Source organism: Phodopus roborovskii, unplaced genomic scaffold (assembly GCF_943737965.1).
Source record: "Phodopus roborovskii unplaced genomic scaffold, PHOROB, whole genome shotgun sequence".
Taxonomy (NCBI): Eukaryota; Metazoa; Chordata; class Mammalia; order Rodentia; family Cricetidae; genus Phodopus; species Phodopus roborovskii.
This window is the reverse complement of record NW_026125052.1, coordinates 20,883,148-20,898,157: the sequence shown is the minus strand read 5'-3', so window position 1 is coordinate 20,898,157 and position 15,010 is coordinate 20,883,148. Positions and strand designations below refer to the sequence as shown.

Here is a 15,010-nt window from a genome sequence, read left to right as displayed (position 1 = left end):
TAGATTGAGGAAACAGGCATGTTGAGACACACACACACACACACACACACACCTTAATTCCAGCATTCAAAACATAGTACCCCGAGTATGAGGCCAGCCTGGGATATATAGTGAGACTCTGTCTCAAAGTAAATAAATAAAAATAACACATACATATACACAACAAAAGGCTAAACCAGGTAGGATGGCACATGCCGCCAAATTCAGCCCTAGTTAAACTGAAACAGGAGGATCAGAGCAAGTTCAAGGCCAGGTTGGCTTTTATAGCAAGACCTGAACTCAAACAAATAAACAAAAGAAGCTGATATGGCTAATATACAGACCAATACACATAAATACAAATGTACGAAAATATTTTTTAAATGTAAGTAGAAGAATCTGTATGTAGATGATTTTATATAATCATTAACAGATTACATTCTTTCAGAATAGCAAGCTATTTCAGCTATGCCAGAAAGTTCACAAAGTGAGCTGAAGAAGAAAAAAAATAAAGAATGATCAAATCAGGGATAAAGGCAGAGAAAACAGAATCAGACTTTGATCAATAGGCTACCAGAAAGAAACATTGAAGAAAATAGTAGAGAATAATTAGGGTCCTTTGTTGTGGCATGCCTATAATCCTACCATTTAAGAGATAGAAAAAAAAGCAGGAGTTCAAGATTATCCTCAGCTATATGGTGAGTTCTAGGCCAGCTAAGAGTAAATGAGAATCTGTGTCAAACGAACACGAGGTATGGAGATGGTTCACTGGGTGAAGGCTCTTGTTGCCAACCTGACAACTTGAGCTGGATCTCTGGGACCCACACAGAGGAAGGTGAGAGCCAACTGCCAGAAGCTGTCCTCTAAACCTCTACATACATGCACCAAGGCACATGTGCCCTGCCATCCATAAAAACACATACCCAAGATAAGTAAGTAAGTACATGTTAAAAGGAAGGAGTCTAAGAAGGGTATGATGTATGTTCACAGAAAACAAGGAATCTACGAAACAAGGGTCAGAGTTCAAGCTTTAAAATGGAAGCACAGGCTGGCAATATGGCTTGGCAGGAAAAGGTGTTTTGCCTTCAAGCTTTACAAACTGAGTTTGATTCCTGGAACCCATATAGTGGTAGCAAAGAATTTATTCTCTGACCTCTACACATACACTGTGGCACAAGTAAGCATGTACCTGATGCACACAGAAGGAAGAGGAAGGGGAGAAGAGAAAGGGGGAAGGGAGGGGAGGGGATGGGAGGGGAAGAGAAGGGAGGCTCTAAGAAATCACAAGCAAGCAGGTACTTGTAATTCTCAGTAGCTTGTGCTTTTTTTCCTCTTGTGACTTATGGTGTGGGCAATATACCCTTCTTTCTAGCTCCAGCAGGAAGTTACTTTTCCACACTGAACTTTTATCTGAAAGGTCTTTAAGATACTTCCCTTTTATGAGTTCTCTTGGTTAACCCAGAAAAATTACAGGAAATACCATGTCTTGTAAAAAAAACATTATCATCCTACAAGGTATCTATTTACTATGCCACACACTCTCTTCTCCACATTTACAAATCCACAAGTAGCATTTTGTTGGTGGTGGTTTTTTGAGACAAGGTTTCTCTATGTAGCCTTGGCTGTCCTGGAACTCATATATAGATCAGGCTGGCCTCAAACTCAGAGATCTGCCTGCCTTTCTCCCAAGCACAGGGATTAAAGGAGTGTCCCACCACACCCAGTTTAAAGTAATATTTTAATCTTTGTTTTCACTTAACTAATGATGTTATTTCTTCATCTTGCCAAGGCTCTGTCTTAGCTCTGCCAGGTCATCTGATCATACTGCTCAACTCAAGACAGTCTGTGCTTCAGAGTCTCTGAGTCAGATTTTACTTTCTCTTCCATGACATATTCCATGTACTTCCACTGCCTCTACCCTGACCATATCCAAGCAAAAAACCACTTTACAGTAAGTATGTGCAGAGACCCAATCCTCAATTCATACACATACACACATACAAAAACATGGGTGAAGACTGGTGAGATGGCTCAGCCTGTAAAGCTCTTGCCATGCAAGCCTGATGCTTAGATCCAGTGAAAAGAGAGCCCTGACTTCCAAAACTTGTTCTTTGACTTCCACATGTGCATCTCTCTCTCTCTCTCTCTCTCTCTCTCTCTCTCTCTCTCTCTCTCTCTCTCTCTCCCTCTCTCTCACTCTCTCTCTCTCTCTGTGTGTGTGTGTGTGTGTGTGTGTGTGTGTAGTGACACACACCTGTTGCTCCCAGGACTCAAAAAAGTTTATGAGCAAGTTTAGTTTGAGCCACATGAGACCTAGTTTCAAAAAACAAACAAAATTGATGAAGCCAAGAGTGATGACTTAAATCTACAATCCCACCAACTAGGAGGCAAGTGGATCTCTGTGAATTCCAGGCTAGGTTGGTCTACATAGTGAGTTCCAGGCCAGCCAGAGCTACAGCTTAAGACCCTGTCTCAACCCCTCCTCAAAATTTTAAAGAAAATGTAATTTTTAAAAAGAATAGTATTGAGTCAAGCAGTGGTGATGCACCACTTTAATCCCAGCACTTGGGAGGCAGAGGCAGGCGGTTCTCTGAGTTTAAGGCCAGCCTGGTCTACAGAGAAAACTTTCCAAAAAAAAAAAAACCAAGTAAATAATAAATACATAAATAAATAAAATAGTATTGATGTTTTGCTAAAGAAATACTGACACTTATTGTTCTGTTACTAGGATATGTAACACTATACCAAAGTTAACTAATGGCTCAAATTTTAAATACAAATTACAAAGTAAAGCACTGCTTCCTTGTTTAAAAAAAAAAAAAAAAAAAATCAACAGAATCACCATTTACACCATTCATTCACAGGCCCTGTGCATATGCCTGTGGAGGTATCTTCCTATACAGACATCTTCCTATACAGCTCCCCACTATATTTTGGGGACTAGAACTCATTGAAAGTGGAACTTATCTATTTGGCTAAGCTGGCTGGCCAACATGACCCAGGAATCTTCCTGTAGGCCTTCCCAGGAACAAGCCACCACATCTGGCTTTTCACATAGGCTCTAGGGATTTGAACTCAGGTCTTCCAGCTTGTACCTTACTGAACTAAGCTAACTGTCAGCCCCTCTTCATTATATTTTAATATTTGATGAAACTAACTTAAAGGACTACATACTATATTACATCGTGTGTGTGAGTATATGAGTATGTATGTGTCATAACCCTTAAATTACAGAATTATGCTCTCTCTCTATTTTTGAGACAGATCTGTGTAGCTTTGTAAACCAAGCTGGCCTGGAACTCACAGAGATCCTCCTGCCTTTGCCTCCCAAGTGCTAGGATTAAAGGCTCATGCCACTACCGCCCGGCTCAGAACTGGTCTTTTGTTAACACTTTTGGCAGAATACCTACAATCACTTACTGGTTGAGCATACTTAACCTGAAGGATATTCAACCAGTAAGGTCTAGGGAAGTATTCCCTTATCAAAGTTGTGTGTGTGTGTGTGTGGGGGGGATTTGCTAGTAAGATTGCTAAGTAGTTAGGAGCACTTGTTACTGTCACAGAGGACCTGGGTTCAATTGCCAGTACCCACAGGTTTGCTAAAACCATCTGTAACTCTAGTTCCAGGGGATTTTGTAGTACGAATAATAAAAACCCACAGACTGATACTGGGGTTAAAACTGAAGACAAGAAAAACACTAGCCAGCCACTAGCTCTTACCTCTACCTCAGACTGAAAGGACAATCCTGGTCTCAGACTGCATCTCCACTGAGCTGCTCCTCAGACTCACTGAGACTGAATACTGAATACCTGAATGAGACCCTGAGCTCCTGTCTTATATATGTCTCTAGTGCTGGGATTAAAGGCGTCACCACTGCCCAGCCTCTGTGGCTAACTAGTGTGGTTGCTAGGATTAAAGATGTATACCACCACTACCTGGCCTCTATGGCTGTAGCTAGCTCTGCATTATGATCTTCAGGAAAGCTTTATTAGATCATAAACAATATGTCACCACAGGATCTGATACCCTCTTTTGACCCCTGAAAGCACCAATAATGCATGTGGTACACATGCAGAAAAAACACAAATAAAACAACTCAATCTAATAAAAAAATGTAATTACAAAATCTGAAACATTTCTGATATTCAGTACTTTGGCATATGAAAAAAATCTTCAGGGTCTCATACCCGCTAGGTAGGGCACTCTACCACTAAGCTAAATCCTTACCCCTGATCCTAAGCACTTTAGATAAAGAATATTCAATCTGAATTTGTTTCCGTATTTCTGCTTCACTTTACTTCCCTGTAATCTCTTGGAACAGAATAATGCAGGTCCAGGGCTTAATACTATATTTGAACATGGGATGTACTTGTCAAATGGGCAAAGACTAAGTGGACAACTTATTAAAAAAACAAAAACCAGGAAGACTTGCATTCTGTATTTTTCTAAGTAATGTTTAATTGAATGCAAATTTACTTTTTACATATGCCTAAAATCTTTTTTCAAAATTCAAAACCACAGACAAGGCTACACAGAGAAACCATGTCTTGGAAGAAAAAAAAAAAAATCTAAAACCAATTGTATTTTATTTTGTTTTGGTTTTGAGTCAGTCTCAAGCAGCCCAAGCAGGCTTCAAATTTGCTATGCAGCAAGGATGGTCTTAAACTCCCGATCCTCCCACCTTTGCCTCCCAAGTGCTGAAATGCGGACATGTACCATTAGACCTAGCACCAGCTATCATTTTTATTTTTCTTTATTCATTTACCTTTAATTTTGTGTGTATGTTTGTGCATACGCATGTGAGTGGTGGAAGGTGCACCTGTGCATGTGTATGTGGGAAGCAGAGCAAAACTTCAGGGGTCTCCACCTTTGTGTCTTAAAATGGGGTCTCTTGCTGAACTGGAAGTGAAGTGCGCCATTTGTGCTAGGCTGGCCAGCCAGGCAGGAAACTCAAGATCCACCTGTTGGGCTTACTGATTAAAGCCATTCTTTCATGGACACTAAGGATTCATACTCAGGTCTTTATGCTAGCAGGGCAAGCACTCTTACTTACTAAGCTATTTTTCCTGCCCCTACAGTCATTTTAAAAATATCAAAAATCTGGGGGGAGAGATGGCTCAGTGGTTAAGAGCCCTAGCTGTTTTTCTAGAGGGCCGAGGCACAATTCCATGCACCCACATGGCAGCTCACAACTGTTACTCCAGTTCCAGAGGCAGCCCCTTCCTGCCTCTGTGGCCACCAGGCACACAGGTGATACACAGGTGTGTGTGTGTAGGCAAAACAAATTACACATTAAAAAATTAATTTAAAAAATATATCAAAATTCTACTCATGAGTCTTGTAGGGCTGGCCTCAGCTCCTAAGGGACTCGAGAGATTATTCAGTGGTTAAGAGCTCTTGCTGCTTGCTCTTATAGGGCACCTGAGCTCAGCTTTCTCATCAGGCTGCTCACAACCTCCTGAAACCCCAGTTTCATTGGATCTAATACTTTCTTTTGACAGTCACACAAGCACATACACTTAAATAAGAATAAATCTTTAAAAAAAAGAACAAAAACAAAATCTACATAGGTGGTTAGATTCTAGCCAAATGAGACTGTTTTTGGCATTTCCAAACCTTGGAACCCTAGAAACACAGACATAGTAGTTCTTTAAGTTATAATTATTACAACTCTAAACCAAGTTGTTAGCCCAGAACCAGCCATCTTTAATCCTGTATTTAGTTCCCCAGATTCTTGTAATATTTCCAAATCCCATGTTAATGTTTCCCTAAGCTTCAGATTACATTTAGAAAAAGAGCAAAAAAAAAAAAAAACAAACAAACAAAAAAAAAACAACAACAACAAAACACTAGCAAGTAAGTCACAGGAATTACTAAGTGTTAATATAATTATTGAAAGAAATTCTAGTATGTCCAAGAAAAAAAAAGTCCATTCCAATTTCAGTAATCACATAGTATCAAAGCAAAAAAAAAAAAAAAAAAAAAAAAAAAAACAGAAAAATATTTCCTATTATTTACAACGTTAAGTGTAGTTTCTAGTTTCCACTAGATGTATGCTGGGGCTAACAGACAATATAAAATCTGACCTGTTGTCATTAATAAGTCAAGTTGTCAAACAGGCTTGAGTCTGGAGCATAGAACTGCTCAGGAAAATATGACTATAAATCAAAGTACCTGCAGGGCAGAGATGCAAATTAGTTTTAGTTCTTTAGTCAGTGATCTGGAGTTTAAATGTTATGAAATACTAAGAAATCTCTTTTGTTAAGCACTTGAGTTTGTTTGTATACTATGTTCTGGGGAAGCAGAGGCAGAAGGGTTACTACAAGTTCAAAAAACAGCCTGGTCTACACAGCATGTTGCAAGGTAGCTAGGGCTACATGGGGAGACCATGTCTAAGGAAAAAGAGAGAGAGAGAGAGAGAGAGAGAGAAAGAAAACAATTTGGAGAGAGAGCATGGACATAGCTCAATGATAGTGTTTGCCTATCATTCACAAATAAGGCAAGGGTTTGGTGCCTGGCACTGGGAAAAGAAAGAAAGAAAAAAAGATTAAAAGTGGCATGGGATCAAATGAGAAGACGCCAAATACCCTATTCTCTTTTCTTTGGGATTTCACCCACAGTTTCCTCCCCCTCCCCCATATATTTTAACACCGTTGAAAACATTTTCAAATGTGAAAACAGGCTCTCATCTATTTTCATGTCAGATGAGATGTGGCCCTCATTATCTGGACACTCACACTGGTTTTGCAAACAAAGTGCCACAGGTGAGGGCTGTGGCCCTCAGGGATCTCTCACTCATCTTTGGAGCTTAAGGCTCACCCACAGGGTAAGAAGGAAAACCTAAGACTACCACAATATAAATCCCTAATTCAAAAATTTAGCTTAGATCCTGTAGCAGAAGATAAATGTTTGAAGCCCATAAAGACAAAAAGAGTCCTCTGCCCCATTTATAATAAGTGTTCCATAAATATTTATTGGAATATATGTATTATAAGTATTTATCTATTTGTGAAACCTTACTGAGTTCCTTTTGTGTTTAATTCTCAGATGAGAATCCTGAACTATGTAACATGGAAAGGGAACAGAAAATCCAGCAAATTAACAAACCCTTAACATACTGTATGAGGGGCCACGCTGGAAAAAACAACAAAACCAAAACAGCAATTCATTCAAAATCAGAGTAAAGAGATCGACCACAAAATGAGTATCTGGCGAAATGTGCCACTGCACCACTTAACCTCCTACAAAAATGACTTGACATTGCAACAGGGCAAAGCAAACATTAACATTCCATTTTCATATGGATCGCTTCATAGAAGCAATGAATATTACTGCAAAGGAGACTTTCACTAAATTTTACCCCTTTCTTACTTAGGACAATACTAAGTATTTTGCAAAACCTGACTGAGACTAGGAACAAGAGCATCACAATACCTGCCCCAACTGGAGAAGCAAAGTTTATTTAAAATGTCACATGCTCATTAGCTAAGTCCAAGACTTTTAGTAAAGTACCAAAAGTATGCGAATATAATTCAGTTCAAATATTGTGTGGAAGACATTAAGAGATTTTCTTAGATTACATCTTCACAGTTGAACTGCAAATACTGACAAAAAGGAAATGATTTCATAGTGATTCTTTTGTGTAGCAAATGCCTCTCTCAAAAGTTACATAGTTGCAGGGATAGAGCAGGATAAAAATAACAGCAGCGGGATTTTTCCAAAAGTAGGGTTTGAGCTATAACCCACAGCACCCATCATCCTCAACTTCCAGTAATCTGCGAGGCTCACACATCGCAATTTCCCAAGCTCGCTTTTGCTAACAGGGATCCGCGCCGAATCGCTTCGCAGTCCCGCATACCCTCCCCCCTGCGCAGGGGAGCGCACGGAGCTCGAGAGCAAAGCCCCGGGAACTCACAGGCCAGCCTGTGTGAGCAAAGGGAAGGAAATGACACAGGCAGGAAAAAAAAAAAAAAAAAAAGCAAATCAAGGAAAAGACACAACAGCAGCTGGGCCTGCACCAGGCTCCAGCCCCGGCCCCACACTGAGCTCCGGCTCCCCCACCCTCAAGCTCGCGGGCCAGCTCGCTGGGGACCGGAGTGGGCGGCCCCGCCGAGCACGGGCCTTGGTCCCGCAGACCCCTCCCCGGGATGTGCCGGCCGCATGCCCAGAAAAAGAGCTGTCGTGTGGGCTTGGCCTGCGGGGCACCCCCGAATAGTCCTAGTAGCCAGAACCGCCGCCCGGGTAGCGGCGCCACGAACAGGCGAGCGCTCCGCGCTCCGCGGTCCTCTGCCCCGGGCCCGGCGGGCTGTGCATGCCTGTCAGGCGGCGGCCCAGGGTCCTCCTCCCTCGGCCCGGGGCGGAGCGTCGCGAAGCAGCGCGGGCACAGGCCGGGGCGGTGGCGATACTCACCCATGGTGGCGATGGCGGCGGCGGCGGCGGCTACAGCCCAGAAGTGTCACCTCCGCAGCCTGGGCTGCATGCCGGGGGAGCAGGCGGCGGGGACGGCAGCGGGCCTGGCTCCGCACGGGGGCCGCGGGCTGCGCTGGCTGCGCTCGGGGCCCCCGCCGCCTCCCCAGGCTCCGGCTCCGGCCGCGGCCGGGCGCTGTGGCATGAGCAGGGTGGCCCGCTACATCCCCGGCGCTCCCAGGCTCGGCCCAGCCCGGCCTCGGCGGCGCCACTCGGCCCGCCCGCCTGCCAGTCCCGAAGTCCAGAAGTCGCTCCGTCCGGCCACTGTTCTCCACCTCAGGAATGCTCCGAAAAACAAACCGCTGGGCGCGCAGCTAGCCTCGCTGTCCGTCACTCATGCCAGCATCCGCCAATCTCAGGCAGCCGCTGGGCCTCGGCACCGCCCCCACTCACACTACCAGCCAATAGCCAGGAGGAAGTCGGCTCCTCCCGCCCCTCCTCCCGCTCGCTCCCAACGCCCTCACTCTCAGCCGCCAGCTAATCACGACGGATCAATCCCGCCTACTCTCACAGGATGCCAATGGGCGAAGCCAAGGCGATTTCCGAGGGCTGGCTAGAGCCTGCCAATCACCGAGACTGCGCCTGTCCTCTCGCTCCTAGCCAATCACGGAGAGAGCGTTGAGACCCGCCCCGGTGCATCGCTAGCTGGCGCCCTCGGCCTCTCTTGCTGAAGGTGTGGGCTGCTCCAATCACAGCTCCGGCTTCAGGCTCCGCCCACAGCCCCACCTCTACTCAGCCGCGGAACCCTGGGCGAACGCGCGGGCTGGCGCTGTTCCCCTTGACGGATGCTCTGGTCCTGGGTTTAGTAAAGGCGTTTTCTGTAGAGGCAGAGACCCTCAGAAAACGGCAGCGTTCGGCCCTCCCGTTGTCGGTTGTCCGCGACCTCGCGGCCCTTAGGTGTCCCGCCCCTGCTGATGCGAGGCTCCTGCCGCGGAATGGGTGGGGGAAGGTTTGGCTCTGCTTTCAGGCTCCCCTGGGATCCCCTGGATCTTCAGGATCCCCTGGGCAGCCCGGGGTTCTAGATGCAGCTTTTGCGGGCAGGATGGCGGTCTCGCCACTTCTTTCATTCCCTTGCGTCTCAGACCTTCGAGCCTACACCCATGGGGCCTGATTCCCCCATCCGCAAAGGCTAGGGTAGTGCTGCAATGTGACTCCCCACATTCTGAGTTCTGCTAGAGTTGCTTTTGGAATACAGTTTTACTCTTAGAATTATAAAAGCGAGACGCATTTTAAAAAGAAAAGTGCAGGAAAATAGAGAGAAAATCTCTACCCTGGAAATAGTTTTATCTATTTCCTACCTAGATAAACGTTTGACAAAAAAAAAAAAAAAAACAAAAAACAAAACAAAAAAAAAAACTTCATATTGTTTTGTGGTGTGCTTACACTTTTGTAAGTGTTTCCTGTGCCACTAAATATTGTCTCAAAACAATTGAACTGGCTGTGTGATCTTTCAAAAGAGCATTGTGATTAATTTCTCCAACCTTCATTATCTCAACAATTTATACACCTAGTCTTTAGATTCCAACTCACCAATTAATGTGTGTTTCCTTTCCCAGAACACTGTTCTAGAGTAGTCTTCAGATGCCATTTTCAGCTGTCATCTGCCTAGAGTGTTTTAGACAATCCTTTTTCTTCATCCCACCCGAATATTAATTAACTCTCTTGTCATCAATCTCCTTCCCCTCCCCCCCCCCCGTTGTTTGAGACAGAGTCTTTCTATGTAACTTAGGGTGCCCTGGAACTGCCATGTAGACTGGTCTTGTCTGAAACTCATAGAGATCTGCTTGTCACCTTGCCCAACTCGTTTGTCTTTAACAATCTTTCAAGTCTCATGTTCTCACTTAAGTCCCCAGTTTACTCAATGTTCCTTAACTACAATAATCTTTTTTTTTTCTGATTAGGAAAAGTAGAGGAAAACATTAACTATTTACTAGATGCCATGTATCTATCTAGTGATGTCACTTAATGTCTCTTGTAACTGAGCTAAATAAGCTTCTTCTACCTTTCCTCCAGATGCCTTCCTTGTGAATCTCATTTTCACTGCTTGTCCCTCAGCCACTAAAGTTCAATATTTCCAGCTGCAGTTACCTTGTGTGCCAAGGATTCCAGCTCAGCTCAGGCAGGGCTCTGTTCCAAGCTCCAGAGGTGCTGCTCTTAAGTATCCTACAGACGTCTCAAATTCATTGTCCCCTATTTCCTCTCTTCATCTTCTCTTCCTCTCTATTTTCCTTCCCCAGCCACCAGTGTTAGCCAGGCTTCCAATCCATTTGCCTCTCTTCCATCCTAGCCCCACTAAAACGGCTCAAACCACCACAATCTCTTAAAGTGTACTCACGCCACTCAGCAATCTTACTATCAGACACAAGATCCCAGCAAACCCTATTTACAAACATAACCCATCAATTTTAAGATGAACCAAATAGGGGCTGGTGAGATGGTTCGGCAGTAAAGAGTGCTTGCTGCTCTTGAAGAAAACCCAAGTGCAGTTACCAGCACCCACATTGCTCAGCTCACAACTGACCCTGCTCCAGAGGATCAGAGCTCCTCTAAAAGCCACAAACACCATGCGTGCGTGCATGCCATCGACATACATACATCCAGGCGCACACACACATACCAATAATTCCTCAAATAAACCTCAACTTTTCAATCTATCCCCTGTCCCTCCCCACATAGTGCTATGAGTACTACGTTCTCCGTATCGAATGTTCTCTATTTCTGCTCCCACTCTTATTCCTTCAGTGAAGCCCTCAGTTCTCTATCACTCCTTGAGGAAGCCTTCAACCTCTCAACAGGGCTATAATGTGCTCCTAGAGTACCTGGGACTTTCTTCGTCCAACCACTTAATCTGCTCTAATGTAACTGCATTTTGCAAAATAAGCAGAGAAACAGAAGCTGTCAGGTAGGGGTGGAGGGTCGGTGGTAAAGGGCTCACCCAGCATGTGCAAGACCCTGGGTTTGCTCCCTTAGCACTGGGAGTGGGGGGCAACAAGTGAGCAAAAAAGCATCTGTCGTTCAAACTGACATGCCAACTATTTTTAATAGTATATTCAAAATACCTGTTGGGTGTGGTGGTGCATATGTGCCTGTAATCCTAGCACTCAGGAGGCAAAGGCAGGAAGATTGCCTCAAGCTGAAGGCCAGCCTCTAGTGTACAAAGCAAGGTCCACTCCTCAGGAGAATGTAATTTCCATAATTATGCTTAGCTTTTTTATTTTATCTCCCCTCTGTGGGTTGCCTTCTCTCCTCTCTCTTCATTACTACTGTGTGAGGGTTTCCAGCTGAGCCATGCCATTTAAAGGCTGCCTCCTGGTTTTATTCTTACTGGGTAAAGTTTTATACTGGCTGGTCTCTGGGTGAGCCACACTCACTCCTAGTGCCAGGACCTAAGAAAGTGCTGGCCTTATCTGGACCCGATTACACACTAGCTGCACACTTTCATTCTTTTCTTTCAAGAACATGGTGACAATGGGACACAGGAGGAATAATAAAAACAATGACTTAATTATCTTAGGGGAAAGATCAATGGATTTGATTTACAAAAGAAAAATACCAGTAAACCTATCACCTGATTTATAAAAATTATTTTAATTCAGAGATAAAGCAGGGTACCTTTTAGATTACCTGTTGAACCAGTTAGTTTACTATGTCATCAAGGAATAATATTCATACCTCATAGGAGATTCCCTCAATCATGATTTCTAAAAAATTATTGGCATCTTCTTTTAAATAAAAATAGTAGCCAGGAGGTGGTGGTGCATGCCTTTAATCCCAGCATTTGGGAGACAGAGGCAGGCAGATCTCTGTGAGTTCGAGGTCTACAACAGGGCTGTTGCACAGAGAAACCTTGTCAGAAAACACAAAAAAGAAGAAAAAAATAGTATTCATTTTAAAACCACATTGGTATAAACTTATCCCAAACAGTACTTTGTAAGTAAGCAAAAGTAAAGAAAATTCATTGTAGCCTCTCTTCTAAGTAGAAATCCAAATAGCCGCTGATGGGGATAATAGTTAAATTATGGCATAGTAATATAATAAGATAGTATGTACGCACAAACAAGAATAAAAAAGCTTTCCTCTACAAATACCAAAAATATCCAAGATACTCTGTGACATGTGTGTGGTAGCAGTGGTGGTGGTTAAACCAGGTTCTAAAGTATAAAGGGTGACTATATTTTTGAAAGATTTGTTTTTATTATTTTTAAATACTTGTATTATAAGGGCCAGTGTTATATGAATTCAGGAGCCTGAGGAAGCCAGAGGTGTTCTATCTTGTGTGTGTATATGTGTATGGGGGTGGGCAGTTTCAGTATACATATACATGCCTGTAGAGATTAGAGGATGGCCTTGATTTCACCTTGATTGAAGCAGGATCTCTTTGTTGCTTACTGCTGTGCAGTCCCTGCTAGCTGGCCACAAGCATCTAGGGATTCGCCTGTCTCTCTCTCCCATCTCCCCATAGGAGCACTGGGATTTCAGATGTGGGCACTACCACATAGGGTTTCACCTGGGTTCTGGATATTCAAGCTCAGGTCCTCTCACTTTCAGTGCACACACTGAGCCATCTCTGCTGCACTGAACACTTACTATTGCCAAGAAACATTTTAAGTACTTAACATGTTAAGCATCCCTATAAGTTAGGTACTATTAACACCCCCACTTTACAAGAGGCTAAGTTTTTGTTCAAGACTGTCAGAGTCAGAATTTGTTCCCTCTCCTAGGTAGGCTTCAAATTCAGGGTATCCTCCTGCCTCAGTTTTCCTAATGCTAGGATTATATGCATACACTAACTTAAAAAAAAAAAAAAAAGTAGGGAGATAGAGAGTATTTGCTGCTGTTGTAAAGGACCAGCACCCACACTGGGCATGCTTACAACTGCCTGTAACTCCTTCTATTGAATATGATACCCTCTTCTAGTCTCCATAGACACCCACACACACCATACACACACAAAGCAAAATAAAATTTTAAAATAAATAAAACCCTTTTGTAATAAGCAAAAGATTCAAGAAAGAAAAAAGTTAAGGACGCTACCCTATTCAGTGGCTGATCACAGAATGAAGTGGAAACTAGCTTGGTATATATCACAGCATTCACTTCTGCCAGGTCCACTGACTCTTTCCATAGGACATCTCCAGAGCAGTCCATAAGAATTCAAATGGAGTTTGAAGCTTTGCTGTAAAATTCAAAGAAAAATAACTTGGGCTGGGGAGAAAGGTCAGTCAGTAAAGTGCTTGCCTTGAGAGTGCAAGAACCTGAGTTTAATCACCAGAACCCATGCAAAAATGCCAGGCATGGCGGTGTGCCTCATAACCTAGCATTGAGAAGGCTGACAAGAGGGCCCCTGGAGCTCACTCAGCAGCCAGTCTGACCTAAATGATCTCTCCAGGCAGAGAGGTCCTGTCTCAAAGATAGGCAGAGTTCCTGAGGGTGATGGAGAAAGTTGTCCTTTGGCTATTGGGCACACATGTACACACAGACTTTAAAAATAATAACTCAACAGCATTGTAGAATTTCCAAACTTGATTAGAACCAGAGCCTTCACTGTTCCTCTAAGTACACCAGGGCCTCTTGCATAAGAGTAGTAGTTAAACACAAGAACTGCGAGCGCTAAAATTATAGGTGTGCTCTACCATGCCCAGTTCGCATAATGCTAGGGACCACACCTGGGACTTTGTGCATGCTATTGTCTGAACTACATCCACAGCCCCACAGCAGTACTTCTTGTAAGAGTCGATGTAAGCCGGGTGGTGGCACAGCCTTTAATCCTTATACTCGGGAGGCAGAGGCAGGTGGATCTCCTGAGTTCGAGGCTTGCCTGGTCTACAGAGTGAGTTCCAGGACAGCCAGAGCTGTTACACAGAGAAATCTTGTCTCAAAAAAAAAAAAAAAAAAAAAAAAAAAAAGTAAAAATGGGGCTAGAGATATAGCCTGTTGGTCTCATAGCCTTTGCTTAGCAAGGTCTTAGGCTCAGTCCTAACACACACACATACAAGTCAAAATTGAGCTGTGAATAGAGCCTCTCACAAATACCTCCAGCTCACCAGAAGGACACCTGAACATAACCCTAGTGTGACTTCAAGGCAATGAATAACTTTGTATTACTAAAACAATAATCAAAGATAAGACAATATAAGTCATCCCAGGCCCATTTTTCAGGCGTAAAGGTAAAGGTGTGTCAGAGCCAGGTGTGCTGGCTCACACCTGTAATCAGCACTAAAGAGGCAGAGGCAGGAAGTTCAAGCCTTACATGTTCTACATAATTAGAGATATACAAGGAAACCCTGGTTTTGTTTTTAAAAAAAACAAAACAAACAAACAAACAAAAAACTGTTAAGCTCAGACTTCCAGATGCTGTCCATCTCCTAGTAGGGCAATAATCTGAGTAGAATTTTGGTGTTTGCCTTTAGCTTTAGTTTTTAGTTTTGTTTTCTAACCTCAAATTCCAAATCCTCCTGTCTTAGACTCTCTAGTGTTAGGGTAACTGCTATACAGGACCACACCCAGCACCTATTTGTGTATTGGTTTAATTTGTTTCCCCTTGGGTCAGGGATATATTCAGCA

The 15,010-nt window shown here is 43.5% G+C and overlaps 1 protein-coding gene across 1 annotated transcript in view; it reads right to left on the bottom strand.

The window, feature by feature from the left end:
• The window catches only part of Map3k3 (mitogen-activated protein kinase kinase kinase 3), a 70,555-nt gene extending 61,783 nt beyond the window's left edge, over positions 1-8,772 (bottom strand). Inside the window, exon 1 of the mRNA XM_051179086.1 lies at positions 8,390-8,772. Coding sequence (XP_051035043.1) covers positions 8,390-8,393 — 4 coding nt within the window. The 5' untranslated portion in view covers positions 8,394-8,772. The remainder of the gene's footprint in view (positions 1-8,389) is intronic.
• Between the last annotated feature and the right edge of the window lie 6,238 nt (positions 8,773-15,010).